We start from the raw sequence: 24,286 nt of genomic DNA, 5'->3' as shown, positions 1-24,286 counted from the left end.
CAGTTAAAATTAGAGTTCATTAAATTATCTTTGGACAGCCTCAGCTTTCTTAAGCAGGAACAGTGTTCACTTTTAAACACTTGATATCCATGGCTTACCTGGCTCCACTACTTCACACAGCACAGTGTATGTGACCATAACACAGACTTCATACAGCTCGTGGTGGAACTGACCCTCCACCATCCCACTGCTCAGGTGACATATGAGAAGTATTTTGGAAATGCAAACTAATCCAGCTTTACAACAATTCAATAAGAAATTCAAAGCATCAGATGACATAATAACCACCATGGTCCCAAATACAATTCAAACATCAGTGACAATAAATAACTTATGTGGGATCTCTAGACATTCCAATGCCAAACATGTAAGTGCTTGTGAAGAAGTCATTAAAATATCTGAGTGACGTGAACATTCTTGCAAAGAAAAATAAGCTCGCTCTCTCGCTCTATAAAAAAAAAAAAAAAAAAAAAAAAAGTGCAGTATATTTGGCATAAAACTTACAGCATGTAAGGAGGTAGACAAAATACCTAACATTACAATATTTAACCTTAAAAGAAAATTGTGGATTAGGATACAGACCTTTGTTTTAGGAGCCAGTCCAGCACAGGTGAAGGTAGTCAGTAGTTTCATGGCTTAAGTTACCATTTTACGTTAACTTTGAAATGTTTAGTGTAACAAATGAGTACATTTTTTCAGGTTTTCTTTCAGATCACAATGAAACCTCAGTTGTCCTTGGATGACCAGCAGCTGTTTCCTTTGCCTCTCTCACTTTGCCCATTTTGCATTTTATCAGACTGATAAAATACACAACTGCAGGAGGAGATGCTTACACTTGCTGATTCAACAGAAAAATCTGCTAGCTTTTTAAAATGAAATCAGCAAATCCTCACAATCCTAAAATGAGGCCAGAGGCCTAAATGAGGGCTAAAATGTACCAGCTGGGACAGGGGATTGGCTAAAAACACTGACAGAGCCCAACACTCTCTGTCTCCTGAAACAGGGCTGAAATCTGAAATCTCCATCTCCTGAAATCTGTCTTCTGTGCCCTGTTTAAAGGCAGTTTTTGTATTTATATTAATAGTCAGAGAAGGGAATAGGTTTCCCAGTCTCAGCAAAGGCTGACTCTGAAAAAGAAATATCTCATTTTCAGACCTTAATTAAGCTTAAGTGTATACTTACTAGGAGTGTTCAGGTACAACACTAAGCACTTTTGTACCTTTGCAGGAACATCCTCTCTGAAGCAGCTTTTCCTGCAGGGTTTGTGGCAATGGACATTGAGGGCTTCTGAGTCATAATTTTGGTATGGGCACGTAAATCTCTGATTGAGCCTGGCCCTAATAGCAACTTCAGGATTTTTCCCCATTACCTAATTACTTTAAAGCCATTAGCACGAGATAGAAGGTTCCAAATCCACTGAGATTTACAGTTTGAACTTATTGTCACACAAGTTGCTTTCTCCACAGGGAACAAAAGAGACCCTGTATTTACTGGGTCCTTCGTTTCCTTTATTTTTAGATCCCACCTTAATGATTTGTCCTTCTTTAAATGGCAGCTCTTCTTCTGCAGCATCAGGATTTGGGGACATCGTCAGCGGATCGTAGTCAAAGAGTGCAACAAATATTCGAGTAGAAATATCGTCTGTGCCTGGGTCAGTTTCTGATTCTTCATAAATATCTGGAGAAAGATGGTCACGACCACCATAGCCATCTAGGAAAGTAAATTAAGAGAAGAACAACTCAGTAATACAAGTTGGCCTCATCTTTCAACTATTCCAGGTAAAATTTGAAAAATGTTTGGCATTTCAGTGAAAAACCCAAACCTAATAACATTTTAGTGGATATCCTGCTTAGCTTGGTGTTTCTTCTAATAGGCAAGTTGTTATTTTTTAAAAAAGCATATGCAATCTGCATGCATTGGATGTGGGGCTGATCTCCTACATTTACACCTGAACACAGGTCAGGTGAGAAAGCAATTTTTTTTTCCTAGAGTTTGCCATAAATGAATGAAGCATCACTACAAACCAACCATGCTTTGGATCCTTTCTGCTCTTATGGACAGAAGAAAGCACAGCCCAGCTGTGGTGACATACCATGTTCTAAGAACCAGGTTTAAAACATCTTTACAACCTCTTATCTCCACAGAGGCAAGAAGAAATGTATTTCAGTTGTGTTACTTATGCCAGGGTTGGAACTGCACTGCCCAGGATTTTGCTTAAACACAGTCAATAAGCAGTGCCTCAAATCAACCCAAACATTAAAAAGATATTTTGAAATCCAGGAGGAATGGTTAGCTATGACTGCATTGAACCATAAGCACACTAGGAAAGATCATCCATGAATATCAGAACACTTGACACTGCGTTGGACTCTCCACTGCAGGGTCCTAGGTAAATTAGGACATTAAAAAAAAAAAAAAAAAGTGGCATTTTGTCTCACTCATCATTCAGACTTTTCAAACAACCTGAAGAAGACCTTACTCTATGATTCAACATACTCAAGGATGGACTTCAGTAAAAGCGAATTAGAAAACTGGGCCAAAATGGCTCACACTGAGTGTTTTGATGAGTTTCCAAAGCTCGTAATTCTGTTGTCAAAGAGCATGCAGTGTTTTCCCCCAAAATCAGGCTCTTTCAAGCCATACAAGCTTGAAATCCCCCCCAAAATAAAGCCATAAAAATCATAAACCACTTCAAAAAAACTTGATTCATTGTGCAAGTCCTGCTAACCTCAGTGGAAGTTACATACTTTTGTTCTTTGCTGAATCAACACTTACCATCCAGTTTACAAGATCCTTCATAATGAATAAACTGAGAAAATGTTACAAATTACAATGAAAATATAGTTCAACTATATCAAAATTGTATCTAAAAATTTTTAAATTAATACAATTTTACTGTAATAATCTTTTACAAATTAAAGACTCACACTCTTTTTTATAGTTTGAACATTCAATATGGAACCTCTTCGATAATACTGCTCTTCTTTCCTGGTCATCAGATGCAACTTATTCAAACTATAGTATTTTGAAACTACCATAATAATTTTTTCTGAGGGTCACAGCCTTAAGGGAACAGCTACTAAATCTTGGGTACAGAAGGCAAGAAAGAATGTGAATAGGGAAAAATGCAGAATGGCAAAAAGACAGGGAAAGATTCCAGCCAGGAAGCTTTAGGCAGGCACAAAGCACAGAAGGGAAGTGTGAGAGAAGGGCACATGTGGGACAGAAAGCAATGGGACACAAAGGATGGGATTCTTCTCTGTTCTGTTCTCCTCTCTTCCCACAGTCAGGTTGCAGTCATTCTGTGGTTCAGTCAGGTCCACAAATAAGTTGCCTAAGGGGGGGCTTTTGTTTCTATATTAAAAATACTGATTCTTGCATACAGCTGCAATTAATGGGGACTAGGTGCAAACATGAATCATAGCCAAGTGAATCTGTTAAATACACTGGCCTCTAACATCTGATTCAGAATAGTCATGTTCTCTTCACTGACCCAGAAGGTAAATCATCTCAATTAGCTCATTACCCACTTATCTTGTTTCTTTCAAGAGTCACATTTGTACATCACACACATGCACACAACTGTGTGTGTGAAATCTTTGTCTCTGGATGCAGTCAGGCAGATTCCCAGCACAGGCACAGCTGTAAACACAACTGCACTGAATTAATGAGATAAACACCAGTGTATACAAGTTGATTATCTGGCTGTAAGTCAGTCAAATGTTTGCTTTGAAACTCAATGGTTAAATTACAATTTCCCTAAACTTTTGGGGCCCTTTTTGTTTCATTTCAGATATCAACAAAACCCTCCTGTTTTTCTTAGCTCTATATATGGCCTGGGCTGCTTTCATGCATTAAGACAGTTCACTGTGTTATGAACTATGAAATACTGAGTTGTTTGTCAAGTAACGATTGCTATGTTGATGAAGCAACAAACACTATCAGTAGTGGGTATAACTGCCTTATTCATGTACTACCAGTTTGTCTCTATGATGATGCATTTATTCCTAAAATTATAAGTGATGGATGAAGCCTAAGTCCTGTGTGGTCATTGAAAAGACACCAAATCTTCATTTAGCCCAAGCACTAAATCAGGATGTTTGGCAGCTGCTTCCCTGTTGTGATACACCAGCTACTCTTTGTCCCTCTCCAGTTGATATGTATAAATATATATTGTATATGAACCAAGTGGAAATGTCATTTTGATGGATGGTTGTTGAGGTGTGTACAGTAACTACTGACTGGCATTAGTAGCAGCAGAGCTTTGCAGAGGTTCATGCAAGGCAGTGTGCTCAGACTCAGTCAAGTATGGAAAGGTGGCTGCACAGCAGTGTCAGGACAGAGGACTAAGAGCTGTTTGTCCCCTCCAGCTGAGCTGGAGAAACTTACCTGAGAGCAGACAGGACTGAGGAGTGAGCTGCCCTGGCATTCTGCATTGCATGCAACGTTGTCATACAGAAACCACACTTGTTAACACGCAGCTCTACAAGGTGTGTGTCACAAAGGATGAGGAATGTTGGGCATACCGTGTCTATAGTCAGAGGCCATGGCACGCTGCTGAGCCCATTTCTTGTGTCCAATGCTGGGATAATAAGCTTCTTCTTTTACAGGTGAAATATTTCCCTCACTACCTGACCGAGACCGACCGCCTTCACTGTTACTGTCCATTGTAATTTCTATGGAGAAAAAGGGAATGATCTATTAAAACATGGTGGAGAGTTGCCTTTGTGGAGGCTCCTGCAGGCAGGCTGTGCCTACCTTTTCTCTGACTTGCATGTCATAGGAAGGCTAAACAATGCAGAAGCTTTTCCAGGTGTCTCAGCCTCTAGAAATCCTTCTTCAACAGGGGAATGGCATAAATATATATTCTTTTTTTTTTTTTATGCACCTGAATTTTGTGGTTTTTTTAAATTCAGACAGCATATATATTATTTGTTATATTTTTGGATAGGAATCATCTTTCATTATGATTTTTAAACAATCCTACCTGCCAGACCTACAAGGTCAAGAGCAATCTAAATTGTGTTTCACCTTCTGAAGTATCAACCTAAACCAAAACTTAATTAATTTACTAAAATCCTACCTGGAAGAAGATACTAATTCAAAGTACTTAGAGATTAATGGAGAAAATACCTCAAAGAATTTAAATTCTGGAACAGTTTGAAGAAAGTTTTAACATTGGAATGTTAATAAAATTACAATTTTGAAGATCTTTCCCACTAGTTTAAGTTTCCAGAGCTGTCTTAAGAACTTTCCATCACTAAAATGACACTTCAGCTGAATAACTCACTGAGAATTCCAGGCATACGTGTAAAGGAATAATTTTTTCCCAAGAAATTTGAAAAAAAAAGAAGAAAAAAAGGAAAAAAACCCCACTAACCAACCATGAAAATCTACCTGTCTTCACACCATGTCAAGAGAAGCACAAAAACCTCCCTGTAGCTGATTCTTCCTTGTATCATTTTCATCCCAGTGACACTTGTGGAGATTGTCCTGGTTTACACCAGGGTGGGGGACAAGAATCAGCCTCTACAGCCATAGTACACTGAAAATGCTAAGAAAGTTTCATGCATTACAGCTGTGGGCTTTCTGTTCTGTGGTTTCAATAATTACAATCATCTAGCAGAAAACCGAATAACTGTACCCACTAGGGAGATTTTTCTTTTATTCTATAGTACAGGCACTGTAGTTTGATTTTATGAAAAGGGAAAAATATTTAATATTCAAAAATTCAAGCAGTCCTTATCAGGCTTATTCCTTCTCATAATCCTCATTTGTGACTTCTCTTATTCACATAAATGTGAGATGAGCATTGCCTGACACTGCCTTTTTCTTCTCCTGAAGATGCCTACAGGATCTACAGATAAAAAGTCCAAGTTAGGGACAGGAAGAAGACCAACTTTACATCTTCATGGAATGAAGTTTTGCTAATAGTTCATAGAGCTCTTTCTGCTTTCATTTTGCGTGTGTTTCCTGATTTTCAGTGTGAATGTTTCTTACTTGTCAGTATAAAGTGCAAGTTTTAACAGATAGGTATTTGTCCATAGTGTCCTGATTCCATTATCTTTTCTGCACTACTTTTTGGATTTTCTGGTATACACCAGCATATAGTTTAAGTCATAAGTAAATGAGAATAGAGATGATGCTGTAAGAATTATCAAATATAGTAGAACTTGCATATATTTACTAACTTGTTACATTTAAAAGCTTCCATTTTGCCTGCTAAATTCCAAAAAGTAGTCAAGAAAATGGAAAGTGAATGCAAAATGATGGTTGATGAATGGGAAGATGGATGGCTGAATGGATGGCTGAATGGGTACATTTATTTTACTGATTATATGTAGCAGCCTGCCTGCATTATAATTTTTTTCTTAAGTAAAATCCAACTGTATTTAGGCTTAACCCCAGTACCTTCATTTTTAGATTCCATTCCATTTTAGTTCCATTTCATCCCATTTAAGCTAAGAGTACCCATTGCTCAAGACAAGTGTCTGTTTCTTTTTTTTTTAGGACCACCTTTTTCCAACTCTGTGGCTGCAAAGAACAGAAATGCACCAATCTGTCCAACTAACCAATGGAAGGGACCAACATTGGTCGAGACCTTTGTGGCACTGCACTGCCATGAGAGGACCTTCGCCCTGCATGCTCCGCCCTTTCAGGCCGTCCTGCAGATGATGGATTACCTAAAAGCTAAAAAAAACAACAGAAAAAAACAGGTTTGTAAGTTACATGCATGGCAATATTATAATTACATGGTTGGACATTAATCAGGTCAATCACATTTGGCAGCGTAAGCTCTAAAGGCAACTAAACTTAGTTTTTAACTGAAAGGTTAGCTGAAAAGTAAATGCTGTTGCCTGGCAAACCTGCAAAAGAAAATATGGTTCCCTGATTTATGGCAGAGTTTTGTAACCAGCAGTCACACATCAGAACAAAAAGGAAAGAAAAGAATAATTTTTTGAAATATTCTTTTGCCTTTGTTGTTGCTGCTAAGATGATGTTATTATCCCCTGAGGAGTAGTACAACGAGTCATGAGAGCTGTGGAGATTGGACTGCACTGAGAAGGCAAACCTTTTTCTATGCAACTAGATAGCTTTGTCCAGTTTGCAGCATGTGAACAAAGATCTGTCTTGGAGCACAGTTTTCTATAATGGCCTTCAGGTGTTAAAGCCTTTCAAAGGTTATTGAAACACTGAGAAGGGAAAGCAGACACACTTCATCTCATCACACCTGTCTCTCACTGTTCCCTATCCTTGCAGAAAATGTTGCTGTTTTAATAACTAAATGGTACTATGCTAATGCTCTCCAGAGTTTATCATGAAGCCATGGAAGTTAATACAGGTTGGGCACCAATTTTAATGGGAGAAATTTTTAAGGATCATTTTAGCATAAACTGCTAGGCTAGAAGAGCGGGCAGCTGTTTTCTACTCTTAGATGAAACACACTAGATTTGAGGTTTTCCACTCTGGATTGTTTCAGACAGAAAGGGTAAAGAACTTCTTTGGTCTTTAGGAAGCAGGCAAGCCTATGGATGCATCTGTCAAAGCATGGAGAGACTGCTATAGATTAATGGACAGAAAGGCAAATAAGCAAGATCACACAGAGGCATCCATGAAAGATACACTGAATGGCCCTGGCCTCTCCCTTTGGAAGAAGCTGTTTGCCTGCATTCTCATGCAGAGATGCAGTCTGCAACTTCAAAGGCAAGAAGAGATGGTCTAAAAAGGAAGGCAAAGTAGTGAGAGTGCAGAGCACAGAATGGAAATATGATGAAACCCATGACTCCATAAATCTGGGTCACTGTCACTAGGGGAAAATCTTGATTCTTGTCTGGAGATGTTTCATGATGAAGACCATATCCTGAAAATTCTGGGAATGAGGTGAATAAAAAGAACATGATGAAATTAATTCCTTGACATTAAAAAAAAAACAAAACACAACGAACTGACAAAAAAACCTGATGAAATGCCTTTTCAGTCAAAATGCAGCTTTTTTTAAAAGCAACATTTAGATGGGCAAAATCAAGAAAAACAATCTTTTTGAAAAATTATAGTTCAGCTAACCCTTAATTAAAATTTAGATTCAGTTGTCCTTTAATAAAAGCAGCCATTACTGTAATTTTTTCCATGGGAAAATAATTGTAAAGCAAATCAAACTGATTTCAGCATGACACAAAAGAGGACTGTAAAGGAAAATGCAGAATAATAAACAGAAATGAACGGGGAGGGGAAAAAAAAGGGGGGAAAAAAGGTAGCTGATAAGTCCAAAGGATGAACTCTAAAAATTGAGAAAAAAAGGGAAAAAAAATGAATAAAAGAGAGAAAATAGACTCATTTGGCAAGCAGATGGTAGAAGGAAGATTTATTTCACACACCAGAGAGTCTTCTGCATCTCTGTGGGATGGCTTTGCAAGTAGACCAGCTGCCCTAGTGTCAGCCATTTTTAAGTCAGTCTTCCAGCCTCCCTGAACATCTTCATTAAGGAAATTATCTGTTCTATTACATTTCTGAGTCTCATACTTTTTCTCATAACTGGGCTTGACCTGTTCACTCCTGGGTTCTACATAGGAAGGACTCAGGTCACCAAAATCTTCTTCGATGCTGCTTTGTCTGGTTAAAGTTTTCCTGCGAGCAAGCAATGGCCTCATGCTTTTCCTGCAGGAACAGTTAGTGGTCTCTGCACAACAGCTGGGTGCAAGGTTGGCAGAGACTGAATCACAGGTGTATCTGAAATTAAAACGGGATTCCTCTTCTTCACTTCCACAGTCTAGTCCACTGTCTGGGCTCCTGGATAAGGACCGGCTATATTTACATCCTTTGTCTTCTGCAGCAAAATCCTCCATGCCTGAAATTCTGTGCTTGGCTGGGTACCAGATGTTGTGCTGCTGGTCTTGATTGTAGGGCCTAGGTTGTCTAGAGTCTCTAGCTATTGTGGGATTCTTTTTATAGGGCATACCTAAACCCTGCTTGTACAGCAGTTCAGAGTATTCGCCATCCTCTTCAGCTACTTCTGGAATACTGAAAAGCTTTTTACTGTGATGCATCTGCTGTGAAAAGTCAGGCTGTTCCAAAAAAGAGGCTTCAGTGGTCTTATCGTACTCCTTAAGATTATATAAATGTTAAAAACCAGACAGGAAAAAAAATAGTGTGTGACAAAAATAAAATGGGGGGGAAGGGAGAAGAAAAGAAAAATAAAGACAGAATTAGTTTTAGAGCAATGGCAAAGGTAAGACATGCAGCTTATTTAGTGAAAAGGATGTCATGCTTTGAATGAGTATCTGTGAAAAACAAACAAATGATTAAGAAGTTGCTAGGTGTTAGATACAATGTGAGAGGTCAATACAAACAACTGAATGATGCTGTTAACAAGAATAAATCCATGCATCTAAAACAAAGCAATAAAAGCTGCATACAGGTTCCAGCATGGTGAATGAGAATGGCATTGAAACACAGCACTAATGCTTAGTATTTTCCTTGCCCCAAGCCAAATAGCTATTTAATTTTTATTTGTAACCAGAGCCCGTATCTGAGAATGAAAAGTCTGTTCTATCAAGCTTTCTCACTTTGCATCTGTTGAAACATCCTTTAGAGTAGCAAATAGTCCTACATCTCTTGCCAGAACTCCATTAAAGGAGTTCTAGTTTCCTTTGTAAAACTGCAAAAAAAATGCACTATTTTTGAAGCTTAGCTTCCACAAAAAGAACCCTGAGGAGCAGGCTGCTTTCTGATGTCACTTGGTCTGCACTGTCATCAAAACCTCCATCATAATCTTGTACCATAGCTTGATAAAACTGATATTTGAAAATCAGCTATTAGTGAAGTGAAAGTCTCTGTTTATAGCAGAGGTCAGTAAAAACTATCCCAGCCTGGATACAATATGCATCCTGAACATGAGAGACACATTTTGCAATTTTTCTATTACATTTACACCAAACAGAGGTTGGTGTGATAGAAGAATTCTATGCAGTATTTTTGTTGGACTCTGAGAAGAGACAAGAACAATGATGCAAGAGGCGTTGTTATTGGTTGACACGGTTTATAAATTCTGCATCATGGAGATCACCTCTCCTTGTACTTTACTCAGTGCCTAGATGAGGCAGGACACAACAGCACCTATAAATCATCTTGGAGACTTCAGCAGTTTCTCTTTCTCTCTCTCTCTCTCTGAGATTGTTAAACTTAACTGGCCTTTGGATGTCTTCTCCTTTCAGGCATTAGAAGCTTTAAATGTTACTCTATTGCTAAATTTGTTTCACCTAATTTTATTTATTTTCAAAATGTGTATCAAACTTGTGAAAATTTTGAGATAAACTGCCATAAAAGTGGACAAAAGTCAATTAATATGAGCAAGCTTTGATCAGAGCTCAAATATCCAGCAGTTTAGAATGCTTGGATCGGGTAAGTGAGTTGAATCTTTTCTGGATCACCTGTATCAGCCTTTGGTTTAGGGAACCATTAGAGGGAAAAGCAGTCTCCTAGTAAAGCAAATATATATCTACATGCAAAATGTTTCCTTATTATTGGGGACATCTGTTAGCTCAGGGGAGAAAACTCAATGACAGCTGCAAGGGCATGGCTGGCATATTTTCAGATGCAAAAGGAGAAGGAATTCATTACATGGAGGAAAATCCCATAATTTTTTTTTTTCCTAATTAATGATGCTGCAAAGTAAAATTGCATCTAGTGAAAAGGAGGAAATTATCAAGCACCTGTGTTTCGTATCAGAGAATTTATCAGAATGGTGGGACACATCCTCCAAATGAGAGTCAGACATCCATGAGTCCCTCCACAAGAAATACTCATGTACTGAGTTCCACTGCTGCAGAACCAGCCAGCCATACCCTTCATACACACTGCTACAGCAAGTGTCTGCAGACTCTGACAGGTCTAAAATGAATACTGCCCTGATTAAGGGTCTGGACCTTTCTTTTTAAATATTAACATTGGGAATACTAATTTAAAAGTAAGAAATAAATATACTTTCTGATGCATAAAGAATACAATCTAGGGATAGGTCACTTTTTGCCAGAGGAAAGGGACAGAAGCAGCATGCAGAAGGTTTCAACCTTTATGACAGCAGAATAACAGGAACACTCATTATTGTTTGATTTTCAAAAGTACCTGTCTCATTCCAGATAGTATTAGAATAAAAGGACTTAATTTAAAGTACATGAATACAGTTACAAGAATGGTCCAAATTCTTGTATGCATGAGAAAACAGTAGTTTTTTAGTCAAATAACAGCATAATGGGGAAAAAAGAAAAATCAGCCTGTGGGTTTTCTTATCATTCAAGTTACCCAGCTTTGTAAGAAAACACAATTTAATGTAATTGCTATACATATAAACAGCAAACACAATTTACACATACAGATAAACCATGGAAAATATACATTCTGTATTGGGTGGGTTCCATATTCAACATATGCTTTAACTATTATACTAAATTGTCTTTCATGATGAATATTCCTCTGCTAAGGCAATATTTCTGGTAGGCATTTCTTAATGTCTCTGGGGATTCCTTAATAATCAGAGCATGAGAATTTCTGATAATGCATTTATCAAACAAAGCTGACCCAATTCCCTTTCTTACAAGCACACTTTAAAGCCTGTGGAAGAGATGGGACTAGCACTGGAAACACAGACAAATTTCTCAGATATGAAATACTAAAGCTCTTTTTTTCTCTATGTATGTTTATTTACATAATTCTCCTTGTTCAGAAATAACTCATGGTCTGGGTACCACATGTAGTATATTGTCTTATAGACATGGGAAAGGTCCCCAGATTTAGAGCAGAAACTGCAACTTCAACAATGACATAGAGGAAAACAGTCAGTTAAAAGATTAGCTGTCAAGTAATGCAAAAATCCCCAAAAAACTCAGCCAAACAAAAAACGTAGAAGAGGCCTTGAAATCAGTGTTCACCCCAGTTATAGGCCTGTAGGACTGTGTGAATATTAATGATCTGCAAGATCCATAATTGACTAAAAGAAATGCTTTGGAGAATCAAAATATGAGGTACCTCAGAGGTTTCTCTGCAGGAACATTTACCTTAAGTGCATTGTGTGAAGTCACACTGACTCTTCGCCTGCCTCCATCCTCCAGCTGCATTTCAGAGTACAGCTCCTCCTCATCCTCTTCCATTATATCAGACAAGTCAGAACCTCTGCTGCTCTCTGTGTGGTACTCTTCACCATGGCAATAGTGAGGCTGATTGACAGGGTGGAAGAAGAAAAATTTTTGCTGACTGTAAAGCTGAAATTCCTTGTATAACAGTGAGTACCAAAGCATTTCCTAGGTTTGATAATCACACTATTAACTACATATAAGCTACATTATGCAGCTTGCTGCGCTGTTCTAGGAAAAGATCATGTATAATTTTTTTTGCCCATTTATGTTCCCATTTAATGAACCTCAATTCTAATCCTATAGGTGAAAAAGGTTTGCATTCACAGCACCAAATCTAGTTTTAGCCTTGATAAAATTCCCTTGATTTAAAGAGGTCCTTCATGCATCTGTGGACTTGCTGACCAAATTTTAAAAGCCCTAGGATAATTCACATATCATCTGTTCTTCACAGCTGTTTGTTACATCACATTGTAATTTAAGTGATCAGCATTTAATTCTTGTATGATGTTATTGTATTGTATAGCTAGCTCATGAAATTTGAAACTCTCATTTTCCTAAACATTGTAGAAATAGACTGGCTAAAGTTGCTATACATTTCCAGTTAGGTGAAAGATGAGGAGTAAAAAGTAAGTCCTAGTGAATTGCTAATGATAAATAGGAATGGCCTCTGCTAAACATTATATCTAACAAATCATATCAAAACCCAAAGTCATTTACTTCCAAGGACAGATTTTCACGTAAAGTCATCTGACTATTAGATTTCAGTAGAATATTTGAAGGATGGAATATTTTAGAATGCTAGAAACTACTGCATTCCTTTCCCCAGCAACTCTAATGAAGAAATAATTTCTGTGGAACCACATCATTTACCGTTGCTATCACACACTGGTATCAAACAATCCCAGCAATGAGAAGAAAATGTGTACAATAGGCACTTTCTCCAAAGTGAAGATGGATTTGCCCTCCAAGTACAGGAGAGAATTTTTTTCTCTTTTAATTCTTTGTTCTGTACCTACAAAGAGTGTAGGGTGAAGCCTTTAGAAGTAATTCTTAGTGCTAAGCCCATAAATGTTTTCAGATCCTTCAGATGCATTATATTAGGATCATCTTAGAAAAAAGCCACTGCCATTTCACAATATTTTTGGATTCTTTTTGAAGTTGAAAGATCAGGCTGTATCCTAATGCTTCATTTTTTCACATCTGAACTTTCTGGGTCTTCTAAATTGTATTTATCTATCAGTTCTGTTCCAGCAGGATCTTGGTCCTATTTTTTATAGAAACTCACTCCTGCTCTGGGTTGTATTCAAATAGACTTGGGGACTGCACTGGCACAGTGCTACAAAACTTGCCCAACTATGTGCACCATGCCTTGTAGATTATCAGAGGCCAATATGGGTGGAGTAAAGCCCTGACTGACTGGGGAATCAGACTAGAGAGACATAACAAACTGTCTTCAAGCCTTATCCATTGTAATTCTAATAACAGGAATACTTGTTAAACAACCACTTAATTTTAAAAATAAATCTTCTAGTTCAAGCACTACAATAACTGACACATAAACTGTAACTAGGAGTTATTATGTAAGCAATAATGATACAATTCTGCTTGCAGTCAATTAACTCAGTATGTAATGCAGCATGCACACTCTTTTGTCAATAACTAGGTGCTCTTAAACATGCTGATTTCCAGTGAAACTTCTGTGGCCATGTATTTGATCCACTTCTAGCCATCATTTCACATCTTTTCTAGCTCTGCCTTTCCTATGAATGTCCCAGGTGGTCTCTGAATCTCAGGTCTGTCTCCAATACTTACTTCCCTTGTCCTTCTTATCTATTTACAGAGCAAATCAACAGCTAGATCAGGTTACTTACTTGCTTTCCAAGTTCTGACCCTTTCAGGAAATCATCAACTGAAGCCCCCCTTCTTTTGACATTAGGAGAATCATAGCCATCTTCCTCATCATCTGAATTAGCATACTGAGCTGCATTACTCCTCTCACTAAAAACACTCCTCCTCTCCATCTAGCAAAGCAACAAAAAATGGCAAGTTGTGAATCAGACTTGTTCCTGCAACCAGTGGTTGAAATGGCAAATGTAAGACATGAGGATTCAAGAACACAACATTTAAATATACACACGGGTTAAAGCAATGTTGGTATCCCCTGGCTTTAACCTTTCAGGGGTTTTCAAGAATTTTTTGCTTGTCATATTACTCTTGCTCATAAACAAAGTTATGCTTTTATGTGTCTATCAACATCACATTAGCTTTCTTACCAGTACCACTTTGGGCAAAATTCTCAGTATCCTACAGTCAGAGGCTCCTAACAAGACACTGCTTTCCCCTTGGCAGAGGGTTAGCAGAAGACTTGGCCACTGCAGCATTTTTACCTCAATAAAAAAAAAAAAGCTATAGAATGGGACTTCATGTTCTCCTTGTGCTCTGAGGTGACCCTAATCCTCAGCTTCTGAATCCTGCTGCTCACTCTCATGGCAGTAACGAGACATGTAACAGGCTGGATGAAGCACAAGAAGACTCGTCTTACCACAGTAAGAGAGTTGCTGCTACTGGGCACTAAATGTGATAAATATCATTGGCAGAATTTAATTCAATTAAGAGTGAATCCATCTGTAAACTTCTGTCCAGATCCTTAAATTAAACATTTCAAGCTTCAGTAAAATTAATGTAATTAATCATGGTTCAGAGCATATGTTATATCAGCCATTTTCAAAACCAGAAAAAGTATTTCAATTCTCTTTCTCTATATGGTTTTTAAATCAAATTATATTTCACAGTGCCTTTTCTTCCTCTATTATACTTATTCTGACTTGCTCTATTTATAAAGAAAAAGAAGAAATACACTCATGCATGTGTATTTAACCAGACCTTATCAAACCAGACTTATTCAGCTTTCCAAAAGCTGCATCATCACCCACTGGCTCAATATTGCCCCAAAACATGGACAGTCATTAAATTGGGGCTGTTAAGACATGTGTGAACTGTCAAAACTAATGGAATTATTTTTGAAATACAATGGGAGATAAAAGAATGGATGTAACAGCTAACAACTGACAGAAGAATGACCAAGAGAATGTATGAAAAAAGTGGCATTGGAGCTTGAAACAAGTAATAAAGAACTGTGAGCAGCTTGTGATGAGAAAATAATTGCCCACGGCACTGGAGATATTTAAATCTTGTATGCTTGGATAGAAAAACCAGAGCACATTTTCAGGATATATACACATCACCTATGCTGACCCAGGAGCCTCAAATATAGGACCTTAATTAACTAGGAAACATCTGAGTCACTACAGCAGCCACAGGTCATAATGGCCTTATATCCAGGGAGTATCCTTTGGGCAGTGATGTTCAGCAGTTACAAAAGGGGCTGTAATGAAAAGCTTTCACATGGCTGCTTTGTTGAAGCATTTGTAAACATTTATGAAGGTGTAATACTGAGAAAGGGGCACTCTGCAAGAGCAATTATCTAAAATTGTCTGTGGTTCCATGACAGCACGGGTCTTCTCAAACTATAGGTCTTCAGGGTCAAGGAATGATTATCTGCTCCTTAAAGCATATGATGGGAAAATTCTTTGATGAGAAGTGCCACAATGAACAAAGCCAGTCCAAAAAAAGCCTTAAGAAAAAGTTTGCCTTTACCCTATGGCTCTCTGCAACTCGTTGTGCAGCTTCTCTTGCCATGGCTTTTGCAACAGTGTGTGGGACAGGTGTGCCTTGAGGCTGAGGGAGTATTCTGTTAGGTGATGGAGACCTCCTCCCCTGAAGCTGGCTGTGGAAATTAGGGGCAGGTGGCTCAAGCATGTGTCCATGGACAGGAGATGCCTGACGAGTCTGCTCCCATGACTCATCCATTTTTAAATGTGGGCCTAAATGTTCCTCTTTGGTTTCTGGGGCTCCGGCACTTGCTAATGGCTTAGATTTGGGAATAGTTCTGGGGTGAGGGGTTGGAGGCACCAGTAGGTCAGATGGAATGGCAGCAACAGAAGAGTCCACTGATTCCCCTTGTGCAGAGAGTGTTCGAACTGTGACTTCCTTGGCTTCCAAACTCCTTAGCCTCATTAGCTCCACCAGTGTGTTCTCTGCTGTTGGAAAAATCACCTCTGCCACCTGAGTACACAAACAAGCAACTTATTAGCATGAAGACATCTGTTTCCCTTCCCTCAACCCCAATAAAGTACCACCTTCAAAGTAATGACATGGAGTGAATTATGCCCAACACAGAGTTAGCTGCAGGAGCCCATGATAGGGCCCCACCCCATTTAGAATCAGTTGTCTTTAATCCTTTCAATCCATTTGCCCAAAAGCTTAAGTGCTTATAGAAAGGAAGCTAATGAGCACATTATGCACAAACAAAGGAGTAGGTTCTACTCCTTTTTCTACTCCTCTACTCTAGAGAAAACCCTATACACCTTCAAGTGGTGTCACATGTTTATTCTTGACTTTCCCTGTCAGTTGGAAGTCACCTACAGCAGGTGGTCACTCTAAGGCTGAAAGGAAACTCACCCTTTGACCTCTTGCATAAACGCCATAGCCTGTGACATTGGCACCGTGGGAGGTCCCTGTTGCTGTCAGAGTTGGTGGTTTCCAGGACACCTGTATGGTTGCTGGGCTGGACCCAGCCCGTACAGTAACATCTTGAGGTGGAGCTGGAGGACCTAAGAAAGACAAACCTGGTTACTGTTGAGCCTTAGATCAGAATCACAGACATCAGCAATGATACTCTTGCAAATTGCAAACTACAGGTCTCAAAGCATTTTTAAAGATGATAAAATATCCTTATTGCAGTTATTATGTAAAACCAGAAGCAGACACTCAGCACATTGTGGAGCTGTGCAAGAACTGACCCCCAGCTTATAGCCAGTAACTAAACTATTTCTTTGGAAGGTGATCTGTACTTGCAACTTACTCTTGACCTATTTTTATGCTTCCAGGCTGTGTAGCTAATATCTACTTCAAATGCAGAAGACATTAACAGAAAAATGCAGGGAGAAAAAGGCCCAGGAGTGGCACTTAGTGGAAAACTGATGCAGGTGACAGCAAATGACTTTTTAGTATCTATCTCTGCACTGAATGCACACTACACACTCAGAAATCACTTTCAAATTCTGCCTCCCTGGACTGTCAGTGTCTCCAGTCACAGTTTATGGGCCAGAAGCACATGGACACTAAGATGGAATGTGGACTGTGAGCAAAGACTTCAACTTTTTCAATCAGCAGCGTGCTGGTTTAAAGTCTCTGCACTAAAGAAAAAAAAAATTCACCTACTAACCTTTTAAGGCATTTACAGTATGTCAGTGTAATAGTACACCAAGTACATTCTTAATTATTATACAGTATTACACAACTATAAATAAGTCTGCTTTGGACAGAATACCACAGAGATTATAGGTACATTAATATTTCAGGCATTCTGTTGGGTTAACAGCCAGACTCTGAAAAGTGTTTCATGCTAAAACATTTCAGAAGCAGGATTCAGCTGTAGGAATCTGGGTAATAGCTGGGAGGATACAAACCTTGTTTGTTGTAAATTTGCTTTTGCCAGTGAACCAAGCACAACCAATTTCTGCTTATATACCAAAAAAGCAACCTTTTTTTTTTTACAATGTGTATGCATTACTACCAAAAAGATCATAGTACAAGTGTAAATATCACACAAGCCTCAGCCTCCAGATACACTGGCAAATTATCAATGCATTTCAGTAGTTTGCCAACAACTGAATTTCATCTGCTCCTGGGCATGGAAATAAAATTGTGGTCATACTTAGGACACTACAGGCACAACATAAATTTTAAGCTTATGCCACCTCATGCACCTGTAATGTATTTTTAACTTGCAAGGCCAAAATATGCAAAGTGATCTAATGCTATTCCTGGCCAAGACAGAGATTTTGATTTAGGATTGAATTTCAGCTTCTCAGTTTTTACCCCTGTAGTTCTATCCTATTGACAGCCAGAGCTCCCAATTCAGCAGAGCTCCTCAGTTTACAATAAAGAATGCATCTCATCTAGTCCAGTATCTTCTGTATTCTGCTCCTACAGGAGAAGTTACCTTCCTTCCATTCTCCCCAAACCAAACAGTTGCTGCATTTTAATTCAACAAAAATGAGCTTATTTATTGCTTTAGCATACTTCAGCAACTAGAGGGAGATACAGCATGTTAAGTTTGACCAGAAAAAAACTCATTCAGAAGGCCTTTCCCAAGTAACAAAGAGGTCAACATAGCCAGTAAAATCAAGCCATCACCAGGCAGTATCTCCTGACTCCCACAGAAAATCCACAAAGTTTAAGATGCCCTCCCCTCCTTTCGGATTCTATAATAGCCACCACTTTACCCCACAATAACCACCACTTTACCCCACTAAAATAATTTAAGACAAATAGTAAATGCTGGAGCTGGGGGCATTTTTACTGAAATGATAAATCAACAGCATTAAAAGCAGGAGAAATGTCAGCTTAACTCCCTCTATTCAACCAGTATCATTGTCCTGTGTGCCTCCTTACACAGAACTCAGGAAGAGACCAGACAATAATATAATAGCAGTATTATAACTGAAAAAAATGCATACAAATAGAGACTAATATGATAAAACCCATAGTATGTGATCTGTGATGATGGTAAGAACGCCTTTCCCTGATTAGTTTCCAAAAAATGCTTCAGTCCTTACCCAGGAACCAAGAAGAGTGTAACACAGGACAGGATTTAATTTTATGTATCATAAAGCAATTTAATAATCCCCTGCCTCCTCATGAATGTGACATGGATTACAGCATCTAACTGAAGATTAGATTAATTTATCTAGAATTTTCAGAGAAAGTCAACTGGAGAGCTTTTTGGGTAGGGAGAAAAATATCAAACCTGCTGGCAATGTAGAAAATTCCACAAAGGCTTCCTTTTTTTCTCGTTGTTCCAGGGGAAGCTGCCAGGGCATCTGATGGGGCTTTGCCATGACTTTCACCTTGTAGGCCATATTGGGCTTCAAATTAAAAAAATGGTATTTGTAGCTAGCAGCCTTGACAACATCAAATTCTTCTTCGTTAAGAAAGATCACATGACTGTAATTACTATTTGTAGGGAGCCAGGACAGCTCAGCAGAAATCTGGGTTATGTTATCTACTTTAAGATTAGAGGGGGCTACTATGACATCCTTTCCAACTAACAAAGTGCACTGCAGTTCATCTGAGTTACCCTTGTTTGTGATGCTCTGGATTGATATTCTGTAGGTACAGGCAGAAATGTTCAGCTTTTCTATAAGAGCTTTTGTTCTGCTTCCCAAGGCTACGTTCATCCGTACTTCTTTGTCAACCAGAACATTGTAGCTACTAATGGTTCCCCATCTGGGTGGCACTACTGGTGGCTCCCAGCCCACAATGACACTTTTGGCTAGTTGTTTAATAAGGGTGATTTTTCTAGGATAAGGCACAATGTCTTCTCCAATTTCATCAATGTTCACATCCAGAGTCCCTGCACCATTGCTGATTACACTAGAGTCTATGTGAGTTGGTGGGCTTGTCTCCAAGAGATCTCCTTCTAAAGTAGGACCTGAATGGTTGATAAAATTCTGATCTTGTTCACTGCTTAATGTGCTTGATAGTCGGGTATCATTGTCTTGAACAAAATCCACAAAATTTGAAGGGACTAGTCCTCTTTGTCCATCTAGAAGTTCCCCTGGTGAGACAGAACAATGCCATTAAAATCCTTGAATGAACATTCCTCTTGTGTGTCAGTGCCTTACATGTGGACAAGGATATAAATGAGAATTGTACAAAAACAACATTCACAGTTTAACAATGTAAAGGTCCAGTGAGTCATAAGCCAGAACTGCCAGTAAGCTTTCTTGTCAACTTAAATCTTGCCAGCAGGAGAAGCTGACAACATAAAATATCTTCTAATTAGCTATGCCTGCAAAGAGCAGCTTTGCTGGTGTAGAAACTCTGATAATTAACGATAAGGGTAATTTTAGCAACTGATTTGTTATTAAATGAAGGAAAAAAATGGAAGCATCTTTGGCAGATTAAATTATTTGAATCTACATGAATTAGCATGACTTCACAGATTTAAAAAAGAAAAAAAATACCTTCGTAAAAGCCATCTTCATCCATGTCTCCATACACATAAAGGTACTTTCCTGCCGTAAGAGGGAGCTCTGCCTCTGGATTTTCATTTGGTCCATCAAAAGGGTTGTAACTGAAGTGGAGCACATATGGAAAAACACTTAAAACCTCACACAGCTGAATACTAATCAGAAAAAAGTGTAGAGACTGCACACGAAGATAATTCCTCAGTTCAGTCTTATTGCTTCTATTATGTTAAGTGCTATGCACTTCAAACCACATCCTTTTCTGTAGAATTTGCTTACACATTTCTCACCTAGGTCTCTGAATACACTGGCCAAATCCTTATTTTTGAAGTGAATTAAAGGAATCACAGTTGTGGGGGTCTTTTCCAGTCCCCATATGCCATTTGTTTTACATGGCAGTCTTTTACACAAGTTTATAAACTTCAACAGACACATAAACAGTGAGCTACAGTTAAAGCAACCTGCTCACAGACAAAAAAATTCTAATGTATTTCAATCCATATCAGTCCTGGAAGAAATTGTTAGTCACATAAATTTATACCTGAAATTTTAAAATGCAAAGCAAAGATGTAGGGAACTTTTAATTTTCCTTGCATTGATGAAAAAGCAGTTTATAAGAACAGATGGTGACATTCTCTTTGAATTTAGGAGGCACATATTCAAATCTCATCCAGACACTGAAGGCTTCCTACAGTGGTGGGTAAGAGACTCACACCATGTCAGACTGTCTCTGACAATGTGGAAATGGCACTATTTTTCAGCCAGTGCAAACAGGACAAGGTTTGCCACTCATAACATCAGTTCCAGGTAGTAATTCAGTGTATAAATAAAAGTGAAAAAAAAACCCCAAATGTTGAGTATCATGAATATGTATTATATATGTAACAATCTGGGGGTTTTACCTATAGCGGGCAATGCAAAGATGGACTTTCCCAGAATATCTCTGCTTTGAGGTATTGGAATTCTGATCATTATCCATCTGTAGAGGGGAAAAAAAAAGAAAAAAGTTATTTCAAAAATATTTGTGCACTGTTTCCTGACAGGTGACATAAATCAGGCAGTGAACATGCAACACTGAAAAAAGAAAATACGTTCTAACATGGAACAGAACTCATTAATTTTACTTAGAAGGGCTTTGGCTGAAAAAGAACTGCAATTTAGATTCTAACAGGCAAACAATTTCTTGATATCTTGATAGAGTAAAATCAGATCTCAAAAAATTGAGGGAAATTTTATGATCCGGACTAAGTGAATATCGAATTGCAACTGTCAGGCCTGTGCTGGTCCTTACTTTGTTTTCAGTATGGAACACAGTGCATCAGAAAAATGCTGATTCAAGTCACTTTTCATCTGAATTAAGTATTAAAAATGCATAGCTAACCAAATAATGCTTATTCTAGAAGACTTTGTTACTAGTAATAGGGAAGTTGGATATATTTTTGCAGAGTAACATTTATTAATTTCAGATTTCACAGCACTATGCTCCATTTATAGTTTTTACTCATGTACTCTCCCCCTGGGCTTAGGTACATCTAAAAAAGAATGAAGCTTAATTTCTGTAAGCTTGCATAATATAAGTATGCATCACATAATTATAATTCAAAAGGGACACAATGAATGACTGTGCAAAATAGGGTTTGACATTCTCAAAAGAAGGGTAACTCAAAATAACAGAAAAAGAGAATTAAATTTGACATGCACTTCTTCTGTTCCTTGCTGTTAGTTCTGCTTCCCTAAGTCTCATTGCTAAACTGTATTTTCTGTTTTGACTGTTCAGGCTGCTTCTTCTGTTGCCTCTTCAAAAAAGTAGTGAATGTTCTCACTTTGTAGTAATGGTGAGTTGTTGTAAATACACATGTATTTAGTTTTGGATAATCCTTGGATATGCATATGGAATTTCAACTATACAAGAAGTTACTATTTTGTTGAATATGCTACAACATACTCATGGTTTGTGATCCATTTCAAAACATTTTGATTCTATCAACTTTCACAGGTTCAGTAGCAATGAATATATATCAGACAGAAAAAAATGCTTAGAGTTTCTGTTTATTTACTTCTGTTAAGATGAAGAATGGGATTCAGGACTAAGTTGAGGGGTAAAATCTGCATGGCTGCGTGCCTATATGAAATTGGCTTAAGTATTTAACCCTTCTATAATTTACCAAAATGGTAACTGAATCCAACACTGAAGGCTGAGGTTTTCATGGAAGCCTGAGGTTCTCATACATCCCATTTTTGTGCTGTGTAAATAGGATATCAGCTCAGACTTCATTGAAAATGTCAGTTAAATTCCCACTGGTCATGTTCCCAAGTTGTTCAGAAAATGAGAACATTCACATCTTCATTTTTTCAAAGCAGGTGGATCAGCCTTTACCAGTCCCCTGGTAAAGTCTTGTCCCCAAAGCATACTTTTTCAGCAAAACATTAAGAAAAGACTCACGTCTGAATCAAATCTGCATCTTGGGGTACCAGATCTTGATTTGGACAGAAATGTAGGTTTGACAGACAATTGTTCTGGTTTGTCTCCAGATACTTGAAGGGGTCGTATAAACTCTGAGATCACACAACGACTTCCAGGAGGACTCTCGTGACCTATCAGTGAACAAAACAAAGGAGAATAAGTCGTTGTTCAACAAGAAGCTGCCAGCTGACAAGATGCAGTGAATTATTTTCTCCTCTTAGAAATCATTCTAGAAAAATACTAAGGTAGGTAGACCACAGAGAATACAATTTGCTAAGCCTATTACTTCCCAACTTTCTGGTAAATTACATAAGTGAACAATATGTCATAGAAAATAATGCAGAAGGTAAAGGTATTGAAAAAAATTAAGGCTTCCCCCAATGAAAAGAAGTCCACTGTTGTTCTGAGCACTTTGCTATCTTTGGAGACAGTTTCTGTTATGCTCTTTGATGTTCCCAGCACTAAAAAGCTGCTGGAACCCTTCTTTTTCTTTTGGATACTCTGTCATATACTGGAAGTAGAATCAAGTTGTGCATTTATCTTCTAAAAAGTGACTGAAATGCTAATAACTCAGTTAGCAGGATATTCATTCTGAAATCAAGGGAACTGGTTTGGCTTTTTGCAGGGCAGTAAGGGCATCTGCCTCATATTTCTTAAGGAAAATATAAGATCTCCTCTCTTTAAGAGCTCCTTGTTAACATCCGTACTAAAACACATCACATTGCCACCTCTCTGGTTTCTAAAAAACAGAACACATTGACTATAAAAAAGGAAAAATATCTAGAAATCCTTTTTTAATATTTTTATTGTGCTTTTTAAGGGACATAAAAGCAAAAAGGAGAAACAGTCTATGCTGCATATTTAAAGGACATGAGGAGATAGCCCAACACTCATCTCCTATTGACTCAAGTGAAAACCAGGCCCTAATAGTGAGGGAAGACAAGTAAAAAGAACAACTTCACCAAGGTTGCAAGAGAGACTAACAAGCTGTAATGTTAAATGCATCTGCAATTTTTCTTTTTTACTGTTAGTTTAGTCCCCACACCACATGTAAACAAGCAGGAAATTGTAAACTGAGCCTAATTATACTTGCAGCATCAGCAGAAGTTACAGCAAAGCACAGTTTAGGGCGTTGCTGACACAATCAGATTTGCAGAGTGCCTTCTCTTTTCTCTCTCATTAACATAATGAGCCTATGCTCTAATTTTTCTGACCATGGATATATGTAGGTTCAGCATTTCCTGTCCAGTTGTGCCAGAAGTCTGGACAGCACTGTTTTGCTAAGGAAACGCAAGCTTCTCAGACACATCACCAGGAATTATCAGTGGAACCTCTTTATTCATATTGCAGAGAAGAATAAGCTCCAAAGCACATTGGGGGTTTTTCTGATGTGTTCCTTAGTCCAGTATCATTAATTTTCTCTGCATCACTGTAATTTACAGCAGGACAGCTTAAGCACTTGACAGCAGGAGAATATACAAGTCATCATACAAAAGATTAATTACAACCAGCCCTGCTTACAGCAATCCCCAGGCTGGAAAAGGGCACACTTTTTATTCTTGGAACCTTTCTCAAACATGTAATAGAAAAGTCATCCC

The 24,286-nt window shown here is 38.2% G+C and overlaps 1 protein-coding gene across 14 annotated transcripts in view; it reads right to left on the bottom strand.

Annotated features, from left to right (window-relative positions):
- The window catches only part of RIMBP2 (RIMS binding protein 2), a 126,586-nt gene that overhangs the window by 6,855 nt on the left and 95,445 nt on the right, over positions 1–24,286 (bottom strand). For 6 of the 14 annotated variants that reach the window (XM_071763247.1, XM_071763251.1, XM_071763252.1 and 3 more), the window contains 10 exons: positions 22,668–22,819; positions 21,127–21,203; positions 20,222–20,331; positions 19,003–19,812; positions 16,650–16,801; positions 15,786–16,253; positions 14,000–14,149; positions 12,051–12,209; positions 6,573–6,690; positions 1,526–1,710 (listed from right to left, as the gene is read on the bottom strand). In XM_071763247.1, coding sequence (XP_071619348.1) covers positions 1,526–1,710; positions 6,573–6,690; positions 12,051–12,209; positions 14,000–14,149; positions 15,786–16,253; positions 16,650–16,801; positions 19,003–19,812; positions 20,222–20,331; positions 21,127–21,203; positions 22,668–22,819 — 2,381 coding nt within the window. Of the gene's footprint in view, positions 1–1,525; positions 1,711–4,526; positions 4,677–6,572; positions 6,691–8,375; positions 9,102–12,044; positions 12,210–13,999; positions 14,150–15,785; positions 16,254–16,649; positions 16,802–19,002; positions 19,813–20,221; positions 20,332–21,126; positions 21,204–22,667; positions 22,820–24,286 lie in introns of all 14 variants that reach the window. The other 8 variants (XM_071763243.1, XM_071763244.1, XM_071763242.1 and 5 more) reach the window with 4 other exon arrangements.

The sequence above is a fragment of the Heliangelus exortis genome, chromosome 19, assembly GCF_036169615.1.
Source record: "Heliangelus exortis chromosome 19, bHelExo1.hap1, whole genome shotgun sequence".
NCBI classification, from domain to species: domain Eukaryota; kingdom Metazoa; phylum Chordata; class Aves; order Apodiformes; family Trochilidae; genus Heliangelus; species Heliangelus exortis.
This window is presented reverse-complemented; position numbering and strand designations above follow the sequence as displayed.